The 27,011-nt window shown below is 41.1% G+C and overlaps 1 protein-coding gene across 11 annotated transcripts in view; it reads left to right on the forward strand.

The window, feature by feature from the left end:
* The window catches only part of ppp1r12a (protein phosphatase 1, regulatory subunit 12A), a 54,731-nt gene that overhangs the window by 25,416 nt on the left and 2,304 nt on the right, over positions 1-27,011 (forward strand). The window contains exons 3-26 of one of the 11 annotated variants that reach the window (XM_005740859.1): positions 1,788-1,906; positions 7,447-7,606; positions 8,202-8,346; positions 8,417-8,491; positions 8,635-8,726; positions 9,066-9,223; positions 9,437-9,555; positions 11,941-12,165; positions 12,334-12,425; positions 12,694-12,807; positions 13,592-13,744; positions 14,505-14,669; positions 15,252-15,386; positions 16,978-17,068; positions 18,060-18,239; positions 18,360-18,528; positions 19,400-19,524; positions 19,698-19,763; positions 21,245-21,261; positions 21,348-21,465; positions 23,307-23,411; positions 23,495-23,542; positions 24,517-24,567; positions 25,784-25,795. In XM_005740859.1, coding sequence (XP_005740916.1) covers positions 1,788-1,906; positions 7,447-7,606; positions 8,202-8,346; positions 8,417-8,491; positions 8,635-8,726; positions 9,066-9,223; positions 9,437-9,555; positions 11,941-12,165; positions 12,334-12,425; positions 12,694-12,807; positions 13,592-13,744; positions 14,505-14,669; positions 15,252-15,386; positions 16,978-17,068; positions 18,060-18,239; positions 18,360-18,528; positions 19,400-19,524; positions 19,698-19,763; positions 21,245-21,261; positions 21,348-21,465; positions 23,307-23,411; positions 23,495-23,542; positions 24,517-24,567; positions 25,784-25,795 — 2,734 coding nt within the window. The other 10 variants (XM_013912863.1, XM_013912868.1, XM_013912864.1 and 7 more) reach the window with 10 other exon arrangements.

The raw sequence follows: 27,011 nt of genomic DNA on the forward strand, positions 1-27,011 counted from the left end.
ATCATAGCCTGTACAACAATTCTCATCACATTTGGACAGCAGCGGCAGCCCATCTGATAACTTGCACATTGTTATGAGTGTACATCTGTGATGTAATCAAATATGGAGAGATCAGGGTCACCTGCTGTATCTGGAATCAAGCTCTGAAGTTTCACTCAAGCATTTTCTTGCTCATAGTGGTTTTTTTTCAACTGAGAAGACTGCTCATAGGGCAGAGATGTTATCATAGGATATTTAAACTAGCTAAAGGGGGCTGATGGAGCTCAGTCGTGCTCATTGTTCAGCTTATTGAGAGAGTGCTATGACCTGCTTTATTTGTGTTGCATTACAGGAACCTGGCTAAGAATGTATTCCTCACTGCTGGTGTTTTCCCAAAGTTTACAAACAGCCATCAGAGGAAAAACATCTTACATTAGCCATTTAACTGAACTGCCCAAATGGTCTTCTCAGAGCAGCAAAATCTGCATTCAGCTGGCCTGAACTTGACATCAGCACAGAAAACAAGAAGCTTTCTGTTGTCGCATTTTGAAGCAAAAGGTCAAGTGCCGATCCTCATACTGGTGACTAATGGAGACATCATGTCACGGAGAGAAACTCGACAACCTGATGTGGGCGGTGAGCTCTCAGTAGACCCATTTTAATCCCAGGATCTTCATTGACAACAGCGGGAACTGCAAAGCAGGGCTGGATCTGTCCCTAGAAGTGATCACAGCCTTCTAATTGTAGGCTTGGTTCAAAAGCTCCAGACCACAAAGCCAGGAAAACTAGTAAAGCCAAGCTAAAATAGGCAGAATAGAAAGTGCAATCAAAAAGAGATAAAAACCTTGAAATGTAACTGTGTAGTAAGTCAGTAGTTGCTATTTCAGGGGGGTGGGAATTGGATTGTGCGTGTTTAAAGTCTAATGAGAAGGCCTTGAATTGTGCCACAGTTTTAATTTGAGGCAGCTGAACTCAAGATGTAGACTGGTTAACATATTTTGAGTGACTATTGAGAGTAGTATTTAAAATGTAACAAAGTAGACATGAATGCAGTGTTAAATTGTGTTCTTTATAGAAGGTTTCATGGCCCAAACCTTGATCTTCCTGGAGAAACATATCTGCTTGAAGCGTGTCCTTTGAGATGATACTAGAGCTCAGAGATGCTGCTTATGTTGGGAGAAAGAAGAGGGAGGCGTACGGCCCAAAGAACACAGTCCCATCAGTGAAAAATGATGGTGGCAGTATTATACTGTGGGGATGCTTCAGTGCATCTCCAACTGGGAATCTTGTCGAGGTGTCTTCCAGCAGATCCGTTGCTCCTGGTGAAGAACTGCCTTCTCAGAATGGAAATGCTTCATCATCATTGACCAGTTATTTTGCAGATTTAATTGTTACTACACATGGACCGGGGTTTTGCCACTCCTCGCCATCACTACTTTCTTAGCTTCTTAGGTGTGGTATGTTCAGTGTTTACATAGCCGGAAGAGGACCCAATACAGTTTAAACACACCATGATGTGAAGGTCATGACTGTCTAAACTGGAGACACAGGTTGTGGTGTAGCTATTGGCTAATGTTGGCACAGAACCAAGAAAAACATTGCACGTCTCATTTTGAACAGTTTACTCATTTGTTCAAGGAGGGCACTTTTGCCTTTAGCCTATTTTCAAACCCTTGAGAGCTAAAGTTGACCACAACCTGTAATACAGCTGATACTTGCAGTTTAAAGATTGCTCTGAAAAATATTCTGTTGCCACTAGTTTAACTCTTTTTGTGGTGTTTTTTGTTTGTTTTTGTGATGTTTTGTAGGTATCTCATCAGCCAGGGTGCCAGTGTAGGAGTTGTAAACAGTGAGGGCGAGACGCCTCTGGACATTGCCGAAGAGGAGGCAATGGAGGAGCTCCTGCAGAATGAGATCAACCGGCAAGGTACAGTATTACAGTAATGTTGAACTTTGCTCTCCTAGTTTGTAGTAATATTATTTATGCAGAAGTGAACCCTTTTATATAGGTTTACAATAAGTCCTTTTGTTTTCGGTCTACAGTAGCTCTAATCTTACTATCCCACACCCCACGTAAATACAACAAAAGCAAACAACCAAAACTGGATAATTTGCTTTTAGTGTCTCTTGGCAAATATTAATTATCTGGCACAGAGCTATAGAGATTAATTTGGCCCTTAGCAGCCCACTTGTTAAGGCCTGAACAACTCTGTAGTCAATCTTTTGGGTTAGAGGACAAGGCTTTGCACCTCCTTTTACCACTGTTTTTAAGCAAAGTCAACATATGGTTTGTTAATAATAATGTCCATCAAAATTTGTGGCAGACTTTACACAGATGAGTTTTGTGTCCAGGTAAAAACTCAACCAGAATACCTGCACCTCCAGTCTCCAGCCATGACAAATAAATCAGCCAACAGTTTGTAGTGTTTCCGCGATTGTAGTGATTGATGGTGCAGCGCAGGACCCAAATGTGAAAGAAAGAAAGAAATGGAGACAGATGGGTGTTGAGCTTTTGGTTGCTGTAGTTTAGTGTCTGCACACTGTAAGTGCCTCATATTTGAGCACTGTTGTTTGTTCCAACTTAATCATGTGACATGCTGAAGGTAACATAGCAGCCAGGGGCCCCATTTGTATTCATGCATGTATGAGTATGTTTTCAAATAGGATCTGAATTCTCACTGGGTGTCAGTCGCCTGCTGTTTTCCACTTGCCTGTTTGACTAAAAAACTTACATAATATAGAATTGTGATCCACTTGTGTTACGAGCACTCGTGATGATTCAAAAGCAAAACGTCAGGTGTTACTATTTTTGGTCGGGGCGCTCTTGATGAAAGGCCCTTCCCTGTGGTGAGGGGCCAGGCACAGACATGCTAACTGGCCTGAGGCCAGAGGGGGTGCTCCTCGGCTTCACTAATAACGCCTGGCTAGCTTGCTGTTCTCTTAGGTACACATCGTGGTTAAGGTGCATGAATATTATGTATTTTTATATTTTACTAAAGGTGGTGCTTGATCCAACTTAGAAAGGACTAACCTTTAAAGTTATTAAAGGAAGGTTTAGCATACATGTTAATAATACTGGTGGGCGTGTTCTCAAGAAAATGTCTAAAATAAATCTGCCTATATACACCCTTCTTGATCCAGGGACTGAACTCATGCATGCTGTGGAGTAAATTTTTAGTCTTTGAGGACGTATGTAGTCTTGGACCACTTTAGTTAATAGTTTGCGCTGAGGTTCAAAGTTGAAACCTTACACAGGTAGTCAGATTCTGCAAGTGTGTAGAATTGCACAAATTTCAGGCGTTAAGTTGCCCCTATAACAGTCTGTTGAGAAAAGGCTTTCTGAGCTGTCAATCTCTGTTCTCTTTAATTCAGGATTCAAATATTTGAGAGCTTGTGGCATCCAGTGATAATTGAACCTAGAGCACTGTTTGCGCCATATTATGTAATGTCAGGGGAGTTTGCACCCGCCCAGTCGTCAGGTGTCTTGGCCAGTGGCTGCTGTCAGTTTTGATTTGCCCGATGGATGATGGATGCATTGCCTGGTTCATCCTCGCACTGCTTCCCCCACAATCATTGCACATTTCAGTCTTTTTTTTCTTTCTTTTTTTTTTTTAAACCAGATTACTGAATACATTTTCAATATGTGGATATTATGAATTTAATTATAAACACGGTCTTGCATAAAGTGCTTGCAAGATTAAAACTCAGCTGCAAAGTGAATTTGCAAAGCTGAAGGCAGCTGCAGACAATCCACAGCTCAGCCCTTTATGCTAGAGGTAGGGCGGGCAGCATTATGCAACCAGCTGTTGTGTAACGCTTCTGTATGTTTGTAATGTGATTTTTCTCCTCGCAAAGAGATGCCAGTCATGAGGTTAAACTTGTTAGCGATTGACCGTAGTTTCGCCTTTACAGGGACAACCCTTCCATGCTCTCCTTGACCCTGATTGGGCCAATGATTTACGTGCGCTGCCATCTTCCTTGTGTTCTCCATCAGCCACAGCAAGCAAGCTGCTGCCTGTCCTTGTAATGGACTGAAAGTGGACAGCCTCACAATTGATTGAAGGTCCTGTTAGCATAAGAAGGGAGGAATGTGGATTTAGCTGGCAGCAGCTTTTCTTCAGATGAAAATGTAGCCTGATTTCTTTTGACTTGTCTTTACTTGTTTACTTGTTGGGTTTTTGGTTGCTTCGGTGTGGGCTTCTGTAAAGTTTTTCTTTTTGGGTTCACCACACAAACTCTTGGTCAAGTGGTAACGGGGCAAAGTGGGACACGATGCCTTTTTTGGTGTAGTGGACTTTCTCTTTATCTTCTTTTTGCTCAGGTAGAAAATGTGCTGTTCCCTTGTAAAAACTCAAAGTTGAACTGCTGCCAACTCTTCCACTCGCCTCTTGTTCTGTAGTCCTACTTGGCCATTTTACTCCCTGCTTTTTATAGACACAGTGCCGGCTCCTTCTCTGGAGATTATGGGTGGTTGCTTCGCCTGACCTGTCCCAATTCCCAAGATTAACACAGTGGTTTTTGGACCTTTTTTTTTTTTTTCTTTTCAGAAGGAATAATTTTTTTTTCAATCACTAATTAATAACTCCTGTTTTCTTCGTTTTCCATAAATAAGTCATACTTAATCAACTTGATTGAACTTCCCTGGTAGGCCATAAGACCACCATCAGTTCCCAAGCCTCAGTTGGTTCACCTCTTCATTGACCAAACCAACCTACTGAGGTTTAGATTTGTTCCAAACACTGGAAAAAGCAAAGTCTGATTAATGTTACCTTCTTGGTTCAGAACACTTCCAGGTAGATATTAAACGCACTCATAAAATTGCCTGGAAAGTTATGCACTGTTGTAGTGCGTTTTTCTTTTGACAATCAATGTTAAAGGGCTGATATTTATTTAAAGAGTAAAAACCGTGACAGCATTTTATTAGAACTGTCAGGTCAGAGAAGGACACAATGACAGTGAGTCAACTGGCCCAGTCTTTGTCCCAAAGCTGCTCTCTTTGACATAAAACTTTGAAATCCACTTTCTTCCTGTTTGGTTTCACTTTCTTAGAATTTAGCTTACTAATCCTCTCAATGTGCAACATAATTATCTGTGCCATGGTGGTTTTCTGTGGTACATTTAAGATTACTCAAAAAGATGCGGACAGATTTGCATGCACATTTTAGCTGCGTCTACAAGGTAAGCAATCCACAATGACTTTGTGGCCAAAGATCATAGAAAGTTACTGACATGAAGTTAGACCAGAAAGAAAAACACTGACAATGTAGAGTGAGCAGATCCCGTGATAAACTTTGCGGTGAGAGATTGAAGGGACTATCAATGAGAGTGCACGATACTGGTGATTGACACATCACAGATTAGAAAACACAGAGTGTAACCTAGACAACCGGGGCCTTAAATGTCCACCAGCGACCAGCCATCGTTTTCAAAGCGATGCAGGGTGAGCAACTTGCTCAATGTGTCATTAACCACTTGGATTTTTGGAATAATTCTTTCCCAGGTGCAAGATTTATTGGGCATTTTGTCTTATACCTTTACAAAATCTTAGGAAATTAAAATGCAAAAAAATGTTGCTCTTAATAATCCAGATGTGGGAGGGTTGTTAGAACTTAAATTCTGCAGAATGTGATTTACATTAAGTCTTTGTCAGTATGGTAAAATTTGTCAACACCTTTGGCACGAGGAGATGTTTGTGCATATATGTAGTCTGAGCCTCTGATGTCGACATAAAGGAGTCAGTTGCCTTTCCAAAGTGTGTGTTTGCAACACATATTATAACCCAAAGACCCCATATGTTGTAATTATTGAAAATATGAAATTTATACTAAAATTGTTTTTATTGTTCTCAATGTTCCTGTTTTAGTTTCATTTTTATTAGCGTGAAACGAGCAGTTGTACTCAGGGAAACGACATTAAACCACTAACCACTAATGAGCTTTAAATATCTCGGAGATTCACATGTCCTGCATTGTGTGAAGTAAATATTCAGCCTTAGGCTTGGAAACACGCAGTCTTGGACCGCTCTTGTTTCAGCTTGTGTTGAGTGTGGGTTAATTTCTTTTCTTTCTTTCTTTTTTTTTTCTATGATATTTAATGCTCATTGACCCATTATCAGAAACCTGAAAGAGTGGAAACCAATTCTCTGTGTCTGGCGAACTTTGTTTAGGAAACAAATGTCCTTCTCGTGCTCCTCTCCAGCTAGCTGAAGCTAAACCTCTGGGTAAACGTAGACTTTTCCTCTGACTGCCCTTTCCTCATGGCAGATTTGCAGACACAGATGTCCTTTCATTGCTTTAAAAAGCTTGAGGTCTTAAATCATTCTACGCTGTCAGGAAATGAGTGGTGATGTTTCCCCGAGTGCAGAACAAAATCCTAGAAGACCAGCTGAAGTTTTGGCTTCTGCCCCAGACCCTTTTTTGGATCATTGTTTATACAGTTCATTGTACTTATCTCTCTCAGATCGTGCAGCAGAGCATTTCAGACAGTCTTGCGCTCCAACCAGGTGTCATCAAGACAGTACAGGCGTGTCAATACAGACTGCTCTGCATGCAGCATATAGCTTCAACATATTGAGCCACTTACCGGCTGGAGTGTTCGCAGCCGCCGTTGTATTGTTACATTGACAGATTATTGGCACAAAGCTGTTCCCTAGAGCAGATGAAATGGCTGACACCAGAGCATGGCAGAACCATGTTGTGTCTAGTTCCCTCCATAGAAAGTTTCTAACAATGAAATGCAACAGTGCCTGGCTTGATAAAAGTGCAGTTTGAAAATGCCTAAAAATTCATCTCATTCATCAGAGCTGAAATATTTTGTTTTGTCTTGGCTGTAATCTAGAGCAGTGCTGACAAACTTGGTGAAAAGTTCATTCAGGCCAAGCCATTCAGATATTACATTAGGTCCTCAAAAGGACAAACCAATACAAGAGATTTAAGTGTCTGCATAGGTACTTTTGTTTCTATATTGTTCTAAAATGTTTTCAATATAAAAGCAACCAGGCGGACTTCATACCTTAACTTTTTCAGCTGATATTTGTCGCTTATGTTCATCAGTTAGAGTAGGCTAATCTGAGAATTGTGAAAGCTGCACCTTTGCTACACAGCTGTGGTCCCTTTGACGCACAGTATTTGCTATTGTGAATTACACTGGCTACATTATCCCTATTAAGGGGCGCGGAATTGAACAAATATTCAACATTTGCATTCTGCGCAGCTTGCGAGAGAGACAGCTGCTATTACTAATGGTCCCGTCCCCTCCAACAGAATATGAATAGGTCACTAATGCAACCTGTTCCAAACATTTGCATACCTTACTCTGGATGTAAACAAGTAGAAGTCATAAATATCTTGATCTAATTGGGTCTTGTTCTCTCTCTAGGTTCATTGCTGCAGCGGGCAGCTTGTTCCTAAGTAGCAGGTAATCCCTGGGTGTCTGTCTGTACACTATCATGCTTCTCCATTTCTCCAGGGGTTGATATCGAGGCAGCCCGGAAAGAGGAGGAGCGCATCATGCTGAGGGATGCCCGGCAGTGGCTCAACAGCGGCCAGATCCAAGACGTGCGGCATACGAAATCTGGAGGAACGGCGCTCCATGTAGCCGCCGCGAAGGGATACGTCGAGGTTTTAAAGTAAGCAGTAGCCCTCAGAGACGGTAAAACAGTTGAAGCACACTTTGGTACATAAAGTGTCTCCTGTATGTTACTTTATTTGAACACTATTTATAGTAAAGACGGTGGTGATGCCTAGCTTCATCGGTAATACAAGACATATCTCGGTCTCTGCATCTTGTCATCTTGCCTCGTTCTGACACTGTCACTGTGGGTTGTTAATACAGTTGCACTGCTCAAGGATAGAAACCGCAACGGCCTGTCCATCTGGTCTGGGAAGCCAGCCAGCACACTCTGCTGCCATAGATAGCTCTAAGATCTCTGATGTTTAGCACAACTACCGTACACGGGACAGAGATCCAAATGTTTCCCCCGTCGTGGCAGATTTATTGGCTGAAATATTTGCTAGCCTCACCGAGCTTTGCTAAGGGATGACTAAGATTTTCAGATTACGTCTCTGTTTTTTCGGGGAATCTGTATCTCATAAAAGTGACCTGGGGTTACAATACTGACGCACAACGGAGCTTGAAGCCTAGCAACACTTTGAAAAATCAGTTTATAGAATGAAATCAGTCATTCACTCCACACATTCACCCTCCCTGTGTCTTCCTTGTAGGCTTTTAATCCAAGCAGGGTATGATGTAAATATTAAGGACTATGATGGCTGGACTCCTCTACATGCAGCAGCACACTGGGGCAAAGAGGAGGCCTGTAGGATACTGGTTGAGAATCTATGTGACATGGACATCATGAATAAAATGGTGAGGAACTAGAACTAGAAGCAGTCATTAGGTTAAGTGCAGTCTTTAACTCTTACGTGTTTCCCTTCAGGGTCAGACTGCTTTTGATGTAGCAGATGAAGATGTTCTGGGATACTTAGAAGAACTACAGAAGAAACAAAATCTGGTGAGTCACTTTGGCATCTGAACAAAATTCTTGAAAGATTCCAAGAAACCTTCTCATGACAGGAAAACATGTCTTAATTTTTATAGTATAATTTCATTTCCTGTGCTGGACTCATGAGCGTCTTGTTATCATCTTAATTCCAGCTGAGAAGTGAGAAGAAAGATGTTAAGAAATCTCCTCTGATTGAAACAACCACCACTGGGGACAACAATCAATCACTGAAGCCAATCAAGAGGTAACTTTCTAATGAGAAGTAATGAATGGAAATGGTTAACTGAATCAAAAAAGCTAAGGTACGACGATATCTTTAGGAGAACAATCTCACTTTGTCAAGTGTTCTCTCTAAATTTTTTTTTTTTTCTTTCTTTCTTGCTTTCATGTATGAGAGTAGCGTCTTATTCTTCCTGCAATTGGCCAGAAAGTCAAACTGTCTAAAGCCAGGGGGTGAAGGAAAATGTCTTCAGTTTACCAAACTCAAAACTCTAAAAATCTAGTTCACGTTGCTTATCTGTGAGCCCTACTCTCTAATGATGCTGCAGTACTATACTAACAGTGTTACATTTGTGTTTTTTAGCAAAGAAACGCTGCTTCTGGAGCCCGAGAAGAGCGCTCCTCGCATCGAGACCTTAGAGCCAGAGAAAGTGGACGAAGAAGAGGAGGGTAAGAAGGATGAATCAAGCTGCTCTAGTGAAGAAGAGGAAGAAGAAGATTCAGAATCAGAGACTGAAGCAGGTACTGTATGATCTTTATGTTAGACTTGTGGTGTTTTGGCTCAAGTCTTGAGCCAAAACTTTAATTATGAAGTACCAATTTTATTCTGTAATTCCTGGGCCTTTTATACTTATTCTGCATGTCAAGAATATGTCAAGAAACCATATTGTGACTATTCTCGTCTGCCTTTTTTTTTTTTTTTTTTTTTTTTTTTTTTTTGTGTGGGAACCTCAGCAGAAAAGAGCAAGCCCTCAGCAGCAGTGAGCAACAGCACAACACCAACCAGCGTCACGGTGTCTTCTCCAACTAGCCCAACTAACCAGGTGACGACCCCCACTTCACCAGTTAAAAAGGTACGACCGGGGAACTCTTTGCCGTCCTGCCCTGTCTGGAGAAAGGGGATGGGGATTACTTATTCTCCCTTTGCAACAAAAACCTGATTTTGCAGTCAGGTGTTTGCATATACAGTTCTGTAGTTTAAATTAATGAGTAATATAAATTAATAGCTCTGTCTGGCTTGAATGAGAACATAAATATAAGTAGCTTTTAACAAACATGGCAACAGGATAGGGACGGTTGGAAAATTCTGCAGTATAGTTGTAGGTTGTTCTAAAGGTTGGAGCAAAGTGTACAGACAAATGCATTTGGGTGGTAAAAGTAAAACTAGGCCTTGAATTACAGTCATGTTCCACTTTTGAAACTGCTGCCCTCTGCTGGCAGAATAATGCCAAGCATTTTTTCTAAAGTGAACCCTCTGAGTTTCCCCAAGGGCAGGTTTTCCTCTTTGATTTAATTGAACGCATTTAAAATATTGTGAATTATAATATTTGGTGTTTACAAAAATATGTAATGTAATCATAAACTTTTTTTTTTGTCATTAGTGCTTCATGTTCTTTGTTCTAGGTTAAAACAATTAGAACAGAAAAGCAAAAGTTGTAAAAACACAAGCAAGCAAACGATAAGGAAGCAAGATCGAAGTGTGAAACAAACATGTTGCACATGTAGGGGACGTTCTTAAAATTTAAATTTGAGGCACCCAAGTCTGTGATATGTGATGCCACCTCCAAACCTGACTTTAGCCCTTGAATGAACCTGAAAAAAAGGGAGGTTGTCTCATCACCCATCTAGAGCCTTTTTGGTTTCTTTTTTCTGCTTCTTCTCTTGAGATAAACTTCTTGTTCCTGTCCTTATTTGAAGCCTGATTCTCACTCAAACCACAATGTCCTCTGTCTAATAAGTTAGCAAAGTCCAAATTCCAGTGTTTGCATCTGTCACTTATTTTGAGAACATTAATGTCAGTGAGCATTGTGTGGTGTGACTAGGCTTTAAAATGCCTGTCTTTGCTCATAAAGTGTGTTTCTTTTGCTGCTGCTTCTCTTATTCTGTCTCAACCTCTCTGTTCCTCCATGCCCTCCCTCCCTCTGTCATTCTCTCTGCATCATTCTCACCCTGGGCTCTTGTCTTGGTTGGCTTTAGTTTGAATGTATTACTCCCCTCATGCCTGTGGCGGAGCCAGGCTGTCCTGCATTGTGGCGTCAAGGTTTGCGCAAAACTGGCATTTCTCTAGTGCCCAAAAAACTTATGGTGAGGCCTTGGTGTGCACCAGAGTTGTTCTGTAATCCTACATGCACCTGTGCACTGATAAAGCACTAAACACCCCTAACCATTCTGACCTGATCCAGGCGATATAGGGTTTTTCCACTAGTTTAACGGCATAAACTGAACATTTCATGTTTCACATTAAAAAATTTCCACTGGTGATTGAACAGGATGCTTTTATTGTGAAGAAATAAAATGTAGGAAATGCATTTAAACCGCAGAACAAACAGAGGTTAACTAGCAGGTAAATTGCTAATTTACCTGCACTAAGGATTCATCCTCATATTTTGATTACATAATTAGTATCACAATAAGTACAAAGAGGCAGTTATTGTGATTTCTTGTTAAGAAGTTGTTTAAAATTTTCCAAAATTAACAAAGTTGCCGACATAATGTGGTGAAATAACAGCTGTGGTTTAGTTTCCAAACATCGTTATATTATCAGCTGAAGATCGAGTAGGGCTCGTCCGTGCAGTAAGCTACACAGGTGACAGTGCTGCAGCGTATGAGCCTCTGCCCCTCATACACAGGCTGATAAAATGTGCAGCAATAACAAACAGGAATAGTTTTGGTACCTGTCCCCTCCTCTGTGGTGCAATGGGGGGGAAAACAGTTACCTAACCGTGGATGTTCATGGCATGACAAACCACGCGCAGTGGAAAAACCAAAATCGTGATTGATTGCTGCCAATAGCTGCTTTTCACCTATCACCCTAGCATGGCGTTTCCACTTGTAATCACCAAATGCACTGTCTTGATCATGCTTTCATTTCACGTCTGTGTAACTTCTGCTGCTTGTAAACTTTGTTTTCAGACAAAACCTCCACAGGCTGTAAGAGTTATTGAAGTCATCATATTTTGAAAATGGCATATAACCAGGAGTGTATTTTACAGAGTATTGAAGTCAGGAAGAGGCATTCTGGTCATGTGTCACATCTGACATGTTTTTAAAAATAATAAAGTTTCCACCTGAAATAAAAAAAAATCTAAAATTTGCAGCCCTTATGGATTAATCCGACTTGTTTTTAACCTGTTTGACTTTTGCGTTACTTACCACGATAACTAAAAACCTCTAAACATCTTTGTCCTTCTAAATGGTCAACGAGGTCTTAATTAGACTGCTGTCCTTTCCTCACTCAGGTCACTCAGCCTGCTGGAAAGGTCTCAACTAAAGTGGAGGAGGAGAGGAAGGATGAGTCTCCAGCGTCCTGGCGTTTGGGTTTGAGGAAGACGGGCAGCTATGGAGCGCTGGCCGAGATCACTGCCACCAAGGAGGCACAGAGGGAGAAGGATACCACTGGGGTTATGCGTTCGGCCTCGAGCCCTCGCCTTTCCACATCTCTGGACAACAAAGACAAGGAGAAGGTCAGAAGGGATTGAAGCAGTTTTGGTTTGGTTTTTTTAGTAGGCGGGGTTGCGTAGATGATTCTTAATTAAAAGGTTTTGTGTTTTTTATTGTGGTAACAGAGCTTTCTTGTAGCAATACTACAAAGCTCCTTTACAGCTATGTCCTGCTTGTTGTGCTGCCTGCAGGAAAAGGATAAAGGAACCCGTCTTGCCTATGTGGCTCCAACCATTCCCAGGAGACTGGCCAGTACTTCGGACATTGACGAGAAGGAAAACAGGTGAATCCCTGGAGACGCGTGGCCCTGTGCAAACATGCATTGGATTGTGTGGCTCCTGTTGCTCACTGCTGGGTGCCCCAATGCTGTGCATGGTGTGGCCTTAAGCAGCTGCTTTTTTTTGTTTTGTTTTTTTTTTTTAGATGTACAGTGATAGATTTAGTAATCAAGAAACACATTAAGGACAATTTTTAAAAATGGGAGACCTATTCCTTTAGTATACATGTTACTGTGGAAACGTGGGGTACAATTCTAGCTTGTGGTTTCCCAGGGACTCCACTGCTCTGATACGTAGCGGCTCCTACACCCGGCGACGCTGGGATGACGACCTGAAGAACAGTGAAGGAAGTGCCTCCACCATCCGAACCCCCAGCTACCAGCGCAGGTTAGCCTCGGCTGTAGTACAAACCTCTGCCACAACTTTCCACCCCAATCTCGTCGTGTCCATCATACGGGTGCCTTTCATAGCTTTGAAACCAAATTAACTGTGTAGATCATCAATAGTGAATTTATCAGTCACCTGAAGGGAAATTTGCTTTTAGTGATGTCATCAGAGATGTGTATGTACATGCTTGCATTTGCAGCAGCTGCTCTGAAAGCCATGCAAATGAGCCCAGCGCCTCTCTGTCACCGCCAAAGAGTCTTTTGCATGACTCTACTTGTCCTGTCAGGTTGCTGTGCCACTGAGATATTTTACAAGCCTCAAACAATCTAATAAATCAATTAAATAAGCAATTCTCAGGGTTGTTTGTGGCACAGAACTTGCACATGGACTTGTGCTGCATTTATATCGTATGGGAGAAATGCTGGCTGTGAGCCACTAATGAACTCACTCAAGTTTCAAGTTGTAAAAGCTGCTTTGGAACTTGTTGTTTCTGAGTTTCGATGTTTCCAACCAAGACATCCTTAAATCTAATTCTGAAAAGGGGGGAAATGGTGAAGATCTCCCAACAATTGGATGATTTTAGATGTATCTCATCCTCCTTTAACTCTTTAAATACAGCAAAGTATCATCCTTCTCCCAAATGAGATGAATGCACAAAACAGTGTGTCAAAGCTTTAGAGTCTTAAATATGTATGTTTCTTTGTTCTCTGCGTATATATGTCTGTATGTGTGCGCCTTCACCGCTAACATGCCTCTCTCGCCCACTTGCCTGCCAACACGCTAGCACTTCCCATACGCTAGCGCTAGGGCGGAGCGGCAGCACGCGGGACGTGCCAGCCAAGTCTTCGTCAACCTCCAACTTGGACCCTAACACCTGTAATACTAAACCTTGGCAGCCACCCACCTCCCACTACCCGTCTTACAGCATTTACCGCAGGTACACCAGCCTCACCGAGGCACCACCATCTCTACACCTGTCACCTGTCCTCTCTCACTTTCTGCATCTCTGCTCGGCTGGAGTGACCACCTTGTGTTTTGGGTTCCCTGTTATATTAAATGTTGGAAGGCTTTTTATTTATCTGCTGGTTACAACTTTCAGTAAAGTTAGAATTGTGGTTTAAAACATGATTAATGGTAATCGACTACATTTACCGCCCTATAGTTGTGCATTACTCCAGTACAAGGAGAAGAACGTATTAGCATCTTCAAGTGAGTAACTGTTTGTTGTTGGGATCAGTGGCATCCCGCGTGTATGTAAATGGTCACTGTGAAGTTTCTCCAGACATTCATATGAAGTGTGAATGTCCCAGGAACTGTTTAAAAACACTCGTGTAAGAGGGGATTTTATTTATTTATTTATTTATTTAAATAGAAACATAGAAGTCATATAAAACAAAAATTTGTTTGGATGTAGCGCCATCACTGCAACTAAAAATGCCATGGTGAGACATCATCATCTGTCCCTTCTTAACAACAATCACTGCTCCCACCTAATGTGCCTTCACCATCAATGCAGTGTAGTAAACTAGTTGGACACTAGTTGTTATACAGTGCAATGAAAAAGGAAAAAAACCAAAATTGATAAACTCATGTCTCCATCCTAATTATTAAAGTAAAAGTGGAAACCACGATTGGCCACAATCAAACGGCTCTACTTGCATCTCATTCCATCTTGCCGATGATTCTTTATTCCACAGCGGCTCATTCGGCAGACGACACGAGGACTTGGGCTCCTCGACCACTTCCTCCGCCACGACCACCTCCACCTCCTCATCTGTTACCTCGCCCACGGGCCATCGTGGCCTGTACTCAAGCCTGGGCTCCTCCTCCACTCGCACTGGCTCCACCAGTCTCACCAGCAGGTACAATTTATTTCTTTTCAGGTTGAGAAATTCAGCTGCAGCTGAATGAATGAATGAATCTATACAGTTATCATTTGAGGTCATGCACTCTTTCTTTAAACAAGCTAGAAGGCAGCGGTAATACTGGTCAGTTTCACCACATATTCATGTATTATATTTGTATAATAGTTTGTCTTCTAATTTAGTTGATAGCCATGTCCATGATGATAAATTTACCAATTTCCAGAAGTTCCTCAAAGTTTGAACAGTTTGCCTTTTTTCTCTTTATTCTCTTTATTTTCTGTATTATTACTGTAGTGGAAATGTAAACACTTTATCATGTTACTAAGTTTTGTTTATTTTGTTAAAATTCAGCAGCATAAGTGGTGGATACCAAAAGCCAGAGAGTAGCAAAGTGCTTAAAAAAAAAGATGGTGAGCTAACTCTCGAAGTGGTTTCATAACAAACGGTCTGACACGATCATCTGGCAGGCAAGAAAATGTATAGTAATTGGCCCTGAATTGTATATACAGGCTTAGGATTGTTGCATTTGTATTACAGCAGCTGAAAGGGAATCTGTTTAAAATGTGTGTGTATAAACAGGTACTGGTCAGAGGAGAGTGCAGAGAGGGAGAAGGAGAAGGAGTCGGCTGCTGTCGTCCCCACTATAAACACTGGCTCTACTACGACCACCACGTCTACCACCACTACCACTGGCACTGGCACCGAAAGACGCAGGTAAACCAAACACCTACTCAAACATCGATTTCATTAGTTTTTATTAAACTTTGTGAATTTTTTTTTATCGCAATCACATCTGTCCACCAAATTTATGGTGCTGTTTAAATGTAAGGAGACTTTCAGCATTTCCATAGACTTATTTCATGAAGAAAAGCTACCATCATTTCCATTTCTGTAGGTTTGTGTTCACTCTTAGACTCTGTGCAGACATTCTGGGGAGGGAGTGAGAAAGCAGAGAGCTTGTGCTTGCATGTGTATGTTTGAGTGGGGGTCCAGTGCATGTCCTCCTGTAGCAACGCTGAAATAAGCCACCTGTCACGGTGGGAGTGGGGCCGGGCTGCTTCAGAGCCTGAACTGCTCCAGCGACTTCTCCTTATAAGGAACGTGGGCAGAAGAAGCACATTTTCCTCAAGGCCAAGACCCCATTCTGGGCTGAATGAGTTCATACTTTTGTGTGGCCAATAGAAGCGTGTTTCAGCCTGAGACGAGCGATTACTGTTTTATTTCCCAAATTGTGTTGCCTTTTGGGCATGAAGCTCGCGTACCGGAACGTTTAAACCTAGAGGTATATATCTCATTTTACAAATATAACACACGAGGAAGACATTATTTTAAAAATCCTGGCTTAGAGGGAAAATGACCAAGATTTTTTTTTTCCCTCTCTTTCTCATATCTGTTCTTTGTTGCTATATTACAAATATATATCTAGCAGACAGCAGTGATTTTTACAATAGCTGTTTTTAATTTCCCCTGTGAAAGTGAAGCATGGATGTCCTTTACTCCAGCCAAGCTACACTGCAGCTGACTGCTTCCTCAGTTAATATTAACCTTTTTAATAAACTACCAGAGAAAAGAAATGTAACATTAGGTAAAAACACAAGCACAGCAATATTGTGGAGGTAAACGGATGTGTAAGGAGGATTAATGGGTTCCAGTCTTGACACTGAACAAGCCCATAGTAAAAAGAGAACCTGCTACTTTAAGTTGATACAAAGTATTAAATTGTCTTTAACACTTCACTCTAGGACTTCCCAGCGCACAGTGACACAGTCTTACCTCAATCTTTATATTTAGATTTTGTGATGTGACTGCGTCTTTGAAGGTTAGCAGGATCACATTAACAGGTTGACCTGTGTCACATGCATGATGATTTAGTCCAGTGTAGTCTAAATAAGAGCTGAAAACACGTCAGATGAAAGCAACGCCTGGCTCTCTACATGTAGTTTAACCGCATTTCCATTGCAAGCTTGTTTTAAGGTGGAAATAAAACACTGCTAAAGTCTTGTTTACACCTGTAAATGCCCCATGTATTTGTGTGAGCAGGTGTGTTAATACTTTATCAGCAAATCTGTACAGTTGGATGCAATTTCTGCTGATTAGAGAGCCTATTTAGTGACCCCTGTTTCTTTAATGAATGGTAAAGCTCAATATCATGAGGGCAAGTACGAAGCATATTTAAGTAGATTAACTTCCCCATTCAGGAGGGGTTTGTTTCTTCTTTTTTTCTTTTTCTTTTTTTTTTTTTTACTTCCTCTAAATATTTAACCTCTGTGTCTGTGTTTGTGTATTTTGCTTGTGTCTCTTTCAGGTCATACTTGACTCCAAAGCGAGATGAGGAGTCGGAGTCTCAGAGGAAAGCTCGCTCCAGACAGGCTCGACAGTCAAGGAGGTCCACCCAGGTTAGTTAAACCACATCACCTTAAATATGCTGAGTCCTCATCTCTTATGTTTGCAAAGGTGTATGTTCCTTTTAATGACCCATAACCCTGTGAGCCAAAATGTCAGGCTCAACTGTGTTTTTACTACTCCTTGGCTCTGTATGATGTCAGTAAGAGCAGATATCCTAATATGGCCATCTCAAAAAGCTCTGTTTGTGAACTCAACCCACCTGCTGTTCTAGCCTTGTGCTTACAAGGGCTAGCCAACCAGAAGAAAGTTGGTTTACCAGCAGGGGGAAGGGAGCAAAAATGCAGTGATATAACTGCACTAAGACCCAGTAAATGAGTATAACATGCTGCCTTTAAACCATTCTTTTATAATGTTATCTGTAGGAAGGGTAAATAAAATGGGAATTTGGTATTCATAGGAACATGTTTAATTTAACCTACAACTAGAGCCTCAACCAAACCACAAAAACATAACTTATGTCTCTAATCTGACCTTTTTTTCCTTCTTTTTAAAAAAAAAAAAATCCCCATCAGCTTTTGTTCTTAAATGTTGGTCTGAGTCTTCAGTTGTAGGAAACCTGCTTTAACATGATCAGAATAGTCACCACTGCTCAAACGGCTAATAAGCCAAATAAAGGTGGATTCCCACATCAAAACAAACTGTTAACAAATGATGACCTCTGCATGTTCCTGGTTTGTATTGTATTTCTATGGCCACAGACTGTTCAAATAAGACTTGTTATTCTTGTTGAGACAGCCCAGACTTTTATTTTTTGTTTGTGTACACAGGCAGCTCTTGTACCAAGAGCTCATTTTACAGAATGTGAGCTTTGTCCCCGTTTTAAAAAAAAAACTTTGCTTGGATCAGTCGACCAGTTTTTTTTTTTTTTTTTTTAACTAATTAATTACCAATTTTGCAGCATGTATAGAATCTGCAAATATAAGACTTAATTTTTAAAAATCATCCAAGAAAGAAATTTAAAAAAGACTTTCCTTCTTTCAGGGTGTGACTCTGACTGATTTACAAGAGGCTGAGAAAACAATCGGCAGGAGTCGTACCACAAAGACTTGGGAGGAGGAGAAGGAGGAGAAAGAGAAGCAGGACAAGGAAAAGCAAGAGGAGAAGAAGGAGACTGAGACGAAGGACGATGATTACCGATACAAGTACCGCACCTACGATGAGGTACATATTTTAAATGTTTATATTGTTATAATGTGTTACTGAAATGACACAATATTTTATAATAATAATTTAAATATTACAGCTAGCCTGACCTCTTCATCTTACCCTCCTCTCTCCCAGCGGTCAAGGCCTTCATCTTCTTCCACCTCCACCATTTCCTCAGTCAGCACTGCCTCCACCCCTTCCTACTCTAGCACCACGTCCTCCAGTTCTAGCTCCCTCAACAGGCCTAACAGTCTGACGGGGATAACCTCCTCCTATAGCCGTTCCTCCAGAGATACAGAAAAAGGTGAGTGTTTTTCATACCCGATACAGGTATTGAGAAGTTTTTTTTAAGTTGTGGTTGTGTTTGATGAGGAAAAGTCTTCAAATTTAAACTGAATGCACATAAAAGCATGGCTGTATGTGTGTGGCAGCACTACACATGTCTTCAGATCTTAAACAGTCATTGCACTCTGTCAGATTTGAATTGCTCTGTAGTAAACTGGGCAAATGGATGTTTATTAATGTTGCCTCAAGGGGATTGCTAATCCCTCCTGTTTAAAACTGTGCCATCTTTGGTGAGGTGTGCTCTCACATAAAGCCATATAGGCACAGCCCGTACGTGCCTGCCGCTGTAACTGTCTCCACTGTTTTCACATGGGCCATATGCCAAATGTTGATTTAGACCATTGACACAGGAGGGGTTTGGGTTGTCTTTTAAATTAAGTACCTCTTCAATTAAACAAACCAATGCATGAAGTGTCCTTGGAAAATTGAAAGCAGCTGAAGGAAACTGTGACAGACTTGTGACCAAGCTTTTCCCCAAAATAGCAGGATGCCTTCTCAACAGAAAGGCCAGAGCTAGCTGATTAAGGACTGAGCTTTCAAAATAAGAGAAGACTGCAAACTTGCAGGGTGGCAGGGTAACAGTTTCACCTCACAGCATTAAAGTCCTTGTTTTGTACGCAGGCTAGGGCATGTTTTCACACACAGATGCACACAGTTCAAAAACATGCATCCGGTTATTTATTTATTTATTTATTTTTTTTAATATGTTTGCAAGAGAAGAGATGAAATCCTCCATGGATGTAATTCTCCATGGATGTAATTCTCTAGGTTTCTTTATGTGACACAATCATAATCTGTCCGATAATTGTTGACTTTCTTCTCAATGAAAGCAGAAGCAGACAAGAAGGAGGAGGAAAAGGAGGGAGAGGACAAGTCTCAGCCCCGCTCCATACGGGATCGCAGGCGGCCCCGCGAAAAGAGACGTTCCACTGGGGTGTCCTTCTGGAGTCAGGATGTAAGAGATTTGCACAGTGTGCAAAGCTTTCTCTTTAGAGCTCAGTTTTTGAAGTGGTCATCGCACTCTTTGTGAAGTGCACAGTTCATAACTCGTGCACAGCTTCGGGTGTTTCTTTGATCATTTGGATGGCCCAAAGCAGCACCTAACCTTCATATCTTTTTAAATTCCAGGGTGATGAAAATGACCCCGATCAACAGTCGGACTCGGAGGAGGGCAACGCCAAGGGAGAGCCACAGGTAACTCGGGTCATAGGAGAGAAAGTAGATTAAACTGACTAAAGGAGAAGCCCTCCAGCCTCCATCCCTCTTCTCCTTGTATCCCGTGACGTCTATTTCATCTTTTGCATTTATTTACTATTCTGGTCCTTCCTCGCCTCATCTCATGTAGTTAAGGCCAAGGAAGTGGACTAGGCTTTGATATTCATTACTCTGTGCTGTACAGCTATGATTTCCTCTCCTACCGCTTATCTTTTCTTTTTCTTTTTTTGGACTCCTGTCTTTGAATTTCTTATTGTCCTCCCCCTTTCCACCTTCCGGTGATTGTCTGGTGTATGAGGGTGACCTTGCAAACCAAAGGCTCACTCGGCAACAGATCAGTGGGCTTTTAAAACATGTAGAAGCACAAAAGGAAGGAAATGCAGGTCTTTTATAGGCAGAACACACACTTAAATGACATGCTGAGGTTTCCCAAGTTGAAATTTAAACCCTTTTTATTTTCCCCCTCCACAAATGAAGTCAGAATTTCAGCTTAAAACGAACAAGAAATAACATGTAAGAATTTTCCTAAAGGCTTCTGGTGACAAACTTAAAAAAACCAGTGGAATCCAGTGCATTCATACTGTCTTTAGAAGCCACAGAGAGGGCAGCTTTGTGAAAATATTGTTGGCTGGGTGCACTTCCTGTTTGGATGGGAGTGTCTTTTGAAGCATAATAGCGAACACACAGTTTTCCTTTGAGTACAGAGATCCTGGGAATGAGAGAGAGAGAGAGACAACAGCTATTTACCATCACTTCCTGTAGGACAGTAAACAGGGTGGACCAAATCGGAAAGGAGCCCTTATCCAGAAATGTACAGGAAAAACTCTTTCATTCCAGCTCGTCTCTCTTAATTACAGGCATAAAAATTTATTTTTGAGCTGAGTTTGCAAATATTTTTTAAGTTTAAGCTCATCTAAGGTCATCCTGATAAATGTTGGTACTGAAACAAAATGCTTGGTTGATTCCTAATCAGTAGATAAGACGCTAAAGACATCATTTAAAAACAAAAAAACAGCCAGTTTGATTCCAGAGTCTGTCCTCAAAGTCTTTCTCCAGTTGCTCCTTGAATAATGTTGAGCTAGCTCTACAGCTTTTATCTCACACACACACACCCCCCCCCCCCAATTCTCATGGCTGTGGCACTACACAAGCACAGCAGACCTAGAGTCACAGTGCAGGCACCTCAAGGCTGTAGCTGGCCTGTCAGCTGTTAGTTGTTACTGTGTCTGTATGTGCATGCAGAGCAGCTGGGAGTGAAGGTCGGGTGCTGTAGTCTAAATAACTGGTTCCATCCTACTGTTTAGTGTTTTCGTTTTTCTTTTTCTTCTTTTCTTTTGAAACCCTCTATCAGAGTTGAATCTTCTAGTATTTTAGCATTTTTTCCAAGTGTAGCGACTGAAAACATCATATGGCAGAATAAACTGCTTTCTAACTTTTTGTTTTGTTTTTCTTTCTTACAGAGTGACCGATTGTTCAGGTAGGTTTTCCCCTCCAACATGTTATGTTCCTTTTTTGTGTTTGTGTGTTTGTGTTTTAAACAAATGCCTGTCATTACTGTTGCAGGAATGAGAGCACTTCATCCTTAGAGCGTAATGACACTCTTTTTACCCGTAGCTACGGTGAAAGTCAAAGGCCGTATTCTAGCCGACTGGATAAAGATGACGCCACTGACTACAAGAAGGTATTTATTTTCAAAAGAACTCAAACTCGTAAACAAAGTATTGTACAAAAGTCTTGAGACATCCTTCATTTCTTTACATTTTGCTTCCAAGGAGTGAGGCCTAATAGTAATAATAATAATCTTAAGACTTTAGCACAGTACTGTTAAATAAATAATAAAAAATATCTATAGCACCTTTCTAGACAGAATCACAAAGTGCTGCACATAAGATGACAAATACTAAAAAAGTAAAACGGACAATATAAAACAGGCAAAAAATTAACCAAAAACAGTTTTAAAAAGGTGAGTTTTGAGTTGTTTTTTAAAAACAACTACAGAGTCCAGGGTTCTTAATTTATGAGGGAGAGCGTTCCAGAGTCTCGGGGCCACAGTGGCAAAAGCTCTTTCACCCTTAGTTCTCAGTCTGTTTTATAGCAAGTAAGCCCTGATCAGATAACCTCAGGGACCTGCTAGGGGCATAGGGCTGTAGCAGATCAGAGATGTAGGATGGTGCCGGTCTATGCAAGGCTTTGGATGTCAAGACCAGGATCTTAAAATGTACTCTAAATTCAACAGGAAGCCAGTGTACTGAATACTTGGCGCATTTTGTCAACAGCCTAGCTGCAGCATTTTCCACAACCTGCAGACGATCCAGAGAACCTTTGCTTAGACACATAAACAACGAGTTACAATAGTCCAAACATGAGGAAATAAATGCATGTATAGCAATCTCCAGTTCACAGCGAGATAAAATGGGGCTTAACTTAGCCACATTTCTTAAATTATAAAAACAAGACAGAACCAGAGATTTCACATGCCCATCCAATGTAAGACTTGAGTCAAAAGTGATACCTAAATTCCCGATAGAGGATTTAAGATACACTGAGAGAGGACCAAGGCTTTCACTATCTGGGATAAAAATATGTCCGGAGTGCATATGCGGACTTCAGTTTTACCAATGTTCCAACATTTGATGGAATCTAAGCAGTCATTCAGAAGCTAAAGCTTAGATAAATCCTGGGGTTTAAAAGAGATGTACAACGGAATATCATCAGCATAACGGTGATAAGGAATGTCCTCAAAAGAGCCCATTATATGCTGGGAAGAAGATGTATTAAGAACAATAAAGGCCCCAAAACCGAACCCTGAGGGACACCACAAGTGAGGGAGGTTGAGGATGACCTAAAATCGGAGACCACCACAGAAAAAGATCGGTGATGTAGATATGAGGAGAATCACTCTAAGGCAGTTCCAGATACACCAACCCAGTGTTTAAGCCTTTCAAGGAGGATGTGGTGGTCAACAGTGTCAAAAACCGATGTTAGGTCCAACATAAGTAGGACCGAGCATTGTTGTCTTGTGCAAGTATTGTAAAGTATCAATGGCACTGCACATGCACCAATTAACAAAACATAGGCTTCCTTTTTAATTTGTAATTGCCTAAACCGGCAGATGGTAGAGTAATAAAACCTTGCCTCAAGCCCAAATTTATTCTAATTAAAAGTAAAATGAATTATATAAAAATGCATTTTAGTTAACTGACTAAACAAGAATAAAAATAAATGTAACACAGGTTTTTGCTTTGGAAACACAAAGGAATGTTTTTAACACAGTGAGCTTTAGCAGGGTCTTTGTGCATATTTGAGTCTGGGATGTCTGCGCATCTCTGAGGTTTGGTTTTGTAAACAAAAACTTTTTTTAAAAGCTTAAAACTAAACAGAAAAACAAGCTAAAAATGCAAACCAAAGCTTATGTATGTGCCCCATTTCTCAGCGGGTAGGCCAGTCTCAACAAATCTTTGATTATAAATAGTTTGACTGCTGCACTTTCTGACTGTTGGATCTGATTGGTCCTCTCTTCAGCTCTACGAGCAAACATTAGCTGACAACGAGAAGTTGAAGGCTCAGTTACGTGACACAGACCTGGAGCTGGCAGACTTGAAGTTACAACTAGAGAAGGCCACACAGGTATGGAGAAGCACTTCATGGGATGGCTAATCATCCTGATGGGATTGTAAAGGTTTCTGACACAGTTTTGTTTCCCATTGCAGAGGCAGGAACGCTACGCTGACCGATCACAGCTTGAGATGGAGAAAAGGGTAATGAGCTAGTGTAATAACCCACTTCTGTTGCAAATGTCCCTTTTTTATTTTATTTTAAATTAACACATTTACTAAAAACATGTATAACTTGTGTGTCTCAGACTAAATATAGTTTATTTCAGTTACTTTGGTTAAACATCCCAGTAACACTGCCCCAATGGGTTTATGTCTGAAGGTAACAAGCAGGCCCCAATATCATCTGGGTGGTGGTATGATCTTACCCTGAGTTTTTGTGTTAGTCTCCTCTTTGCTGCTGGCTGTCGTCTCTCACGTAGCTGAGGGTCAAAGGGAAGCCCGCCCTCCTTCCACGCCACCCAGAACACTGCCACCTTCTTCATTCACCTGTTTATTGAACCTCAGAGGCAGCGTGTGGTCACCACTTCTCAAGACTGCTTATTTTTGTTTTTCCAGTGTGTGAAAGTGTGTGAAATTACCTCAGTTTCTGTAGAAAGTTGAATAATTGCAGGCTGTTAAATTGCTGTTATATAAAAACGTGTGCATGTGTGTTTTCACCCTTTCTGTAATGGCTTTGGCATCTTCAGCTGCAGCTCCTGTAGCCACATCATCCATTATTTTTAAGCCCATGCTTTAATCTAAGCAACATTTTGTCATCATACAAGTCATTCTTTCCTTGTCGCCTTTTACATTATAGGATTGTCTTTTGGGTTTAAAGACATTTGACATCCTTGCCCATGAATCATTTCATTAGCTATAACCATCAAACACAACCTCTAAACATCTTCATCCCTGTTTCTCGACTCATTCCAGTCTTTAGACGGCTTTAAATGAATTGAATGTATAAGTTTGAACTGGCTGCCGCTTGCAGATGCCTCACTAGATAAGCTTGTGTTCAAGCGTGCCCTGTCACCACTACATCCCGACCATCTCCTACACCTCTCCTTCCATGCCTGCACTGGAGTGTTTATTTTGTGTCGTGGTTCAGATTTAATCTGCTTTCCTCCACCCAACAGGAAAGAAGAGCTCTAGAAAGGAAGATTTCTGAGATGGAGGAGGAACTTAAGGTACCCAGCACACACATACTGAATTAAAAAATTGTAAATGGCATATTATATACCTAATCAGATAATTTTGACAGACAGTAACACTGCTACACTTGCCGCTCAGAGTATTTGGATCCAGGTACCCCTCACACAGGGGAGGTAATCTTACTCTTTTAACTAGTTTAGACTTAGCATCACTTGACAAGTAGCTAAACATTACCAAATGTGTCAGAGGACTCTTTGGTGAAGCCTTTGAGAACCACTGTAAGCTAATAGAAGTCATGAATCGAAATTGACAATTCTTTCTTGAATATATGGCAGGTAATTAAAAAAAAGAGAGAAAAAAAGAGTAACTTGGAGTCACCAGCTTTGTTTATCATATATAGGGATGATAAATGATGACAGACTTTGAAATAGGATACTTATTTTTTATTTCTATTTTTTATTTTTGCATAAGATTATTTTTTTTGTATCCCTGGAAATAAAACAGGGAAAATATCAAAGTCAAACTAGACTGTTAGCTGTTACTTTAAACATTAGTCGCAGTGCATCCCTCTTTGTGTAGCTTCTTAGTCTCGCTCATACTAAAACACCTCACTCTTGGCATATTAAATGAATAATTAAAAATATATATTAATCTTAGGCACAGTTGTGTTTAGGTTTTTATATTTGGACCGGCACAGTTAACCACCTCTGTCTCCATTTGTACACCTGCTAATCTCACCTTCTGCTCTTCAGGGCACATCTGAGGTCAGCTGCTGTAATATTTGTCCACTGTTAACATTTAAGGATGATTAATTAAGTATTTCTTTTTGGGAAAATGTTTTTTAGCTAAGAAAAGAGGAAATCTATTAAACCGTAGCAAGCATGTGTTCTCCATCACTGTGATAACAAAGTGTTTATTTTTAGGGCTTAGCCAGCTGGCCGATCTTATCAGTGTCACTTTTCCATTCTGTCGACAAGCATCAAGCTGAACCTCTTAATCATTCCTTCAATTTCCAAAATCTGCCCCCATTTTCTAACAGTCTTCCTTTTCTGTTTTCCCCCTTTGTCCTTCTCTCGGCCCCTCTTCTCTATTAATTTATATTGTCCTGTCTTTCATTAATCCTTTCTCTCTTGATTTCTGTCTCCTCAAACATGTTTCCTCTCCTGCCACTCTCGCCCCGTCCCCCCTCCTCTTTCTTTGTTCTTTCTGTGTTGTGTTTGGTTTTTTCTTTTCTTTTTTCCCCTCCTGCAGAACCTCCCCCAGGTAAAGCAGGTTCAGGCCCTACGCCAGGTTAAGGAGCGGCTGCAGGCTGAGAACCGGGCCCTGGCCCGTGTGGTGGCAAAGCTCTCGCAGTCGGCCTGCAGCCAGCTGCCCACCGTCGACCTCTAAGCCACGTCCGTCTGTCCACCACCATCTCCTGCTTCTTCTTCTCTCTTTTTCCTCTTCTGCTTCTTCTTCTCCTCCTTGTCCCCTCCCCCCTTGCAACCCCATTCTTCTCATGCTCCATTCGTGCTCTGCCCCGCACCCATAGACAGGCAGGTGTCCAGCCGTCCAGCAATCACTGGTTTTGAAAAACAACCCTTTCTGCCCCCCTCTGCCTCCCCAGAGCTTTTTGTTTTCAGAGTGGGGAGGGTGTCTTTCTTTGGTTTTCACAGCAGGACACTGTCCTTTTGCAGTACACGCCTGTCAGGTGGTTTCCACACCTCTAAAACGCATTAAAACATTATCCTAAATATTTCAAATAACATCTGAATGATAACAGAATAAAGCAAAGCTCAGGTAAGTGTTTGCGGGTTGACAGGTCTGACTGTACTGTGAAGGAAAGTGTCCTCTTTGAAGTTTCTACTTGTGGTAATTACTTCAGGGGGAGCTCAGTAGTTCTGTTTGGCTTGTTTTGGCTTCTTTGCATGAAGTGGCTTCCTATGGCATCAACTCTTTGGACCCAAACCTTCAGAGACCAAACCCACCTTATCCTCCCCTCCTTTTCTGTTGAGTTTACCAAATGACATCAACAAATATTTAAGATTAATGCATACACGTATGGTTTTACCTTATAGTGTGTTCAGTGTCATGAGTTAAACAAGCAGTCAGTCCTTATATGAAATCAAGCAGGTCTCTGGGGCAGTCTCCTCTAAACACTGTAGAACATGTCTTACGCCCTTGTACGAATATTTTTAAGTCATTTATTTAATAAGCTAATCATATTGAAAGCGTGCTGCTGTCCAAATAGGAACTTTTCAAGTCTTTATTGTGCTTTTATGGGAGATATTTAAACTTTACATCTGACAGCCAGTTCCAGGATTTTATAAATTATGGGGCAAGAGAAAGTCTGGCTTACTTACTACAGCTCATTCAGCTCTGTGTTGCTGCCTGTAATGCATTAATATGCACATGTTTAAAAGAATGTGTTCTGAAGTTCAGTAGATGTCATAAAGAAGAGGAAACTGATGCATAATCTGGCTTTAGTTAAGTTAAACTC

This window comes from Pundamilia nyererei, unplaced genomic scaffold, assembly GCF_000239375.1.
Source record: "Pundamilia nyererei isolate P.nyererei 1_Seehausen unplaced genomic scaffold, PunNye1.0 scaffold00104, whole genome shotgun sequence".
Classification (NCBI taxonomy): Eukaryota; Metazoa; Chordata; class Actinopteri; order Cichliformes; family Cichlidae; genus Pundamilia; species Pundamilia nyererei.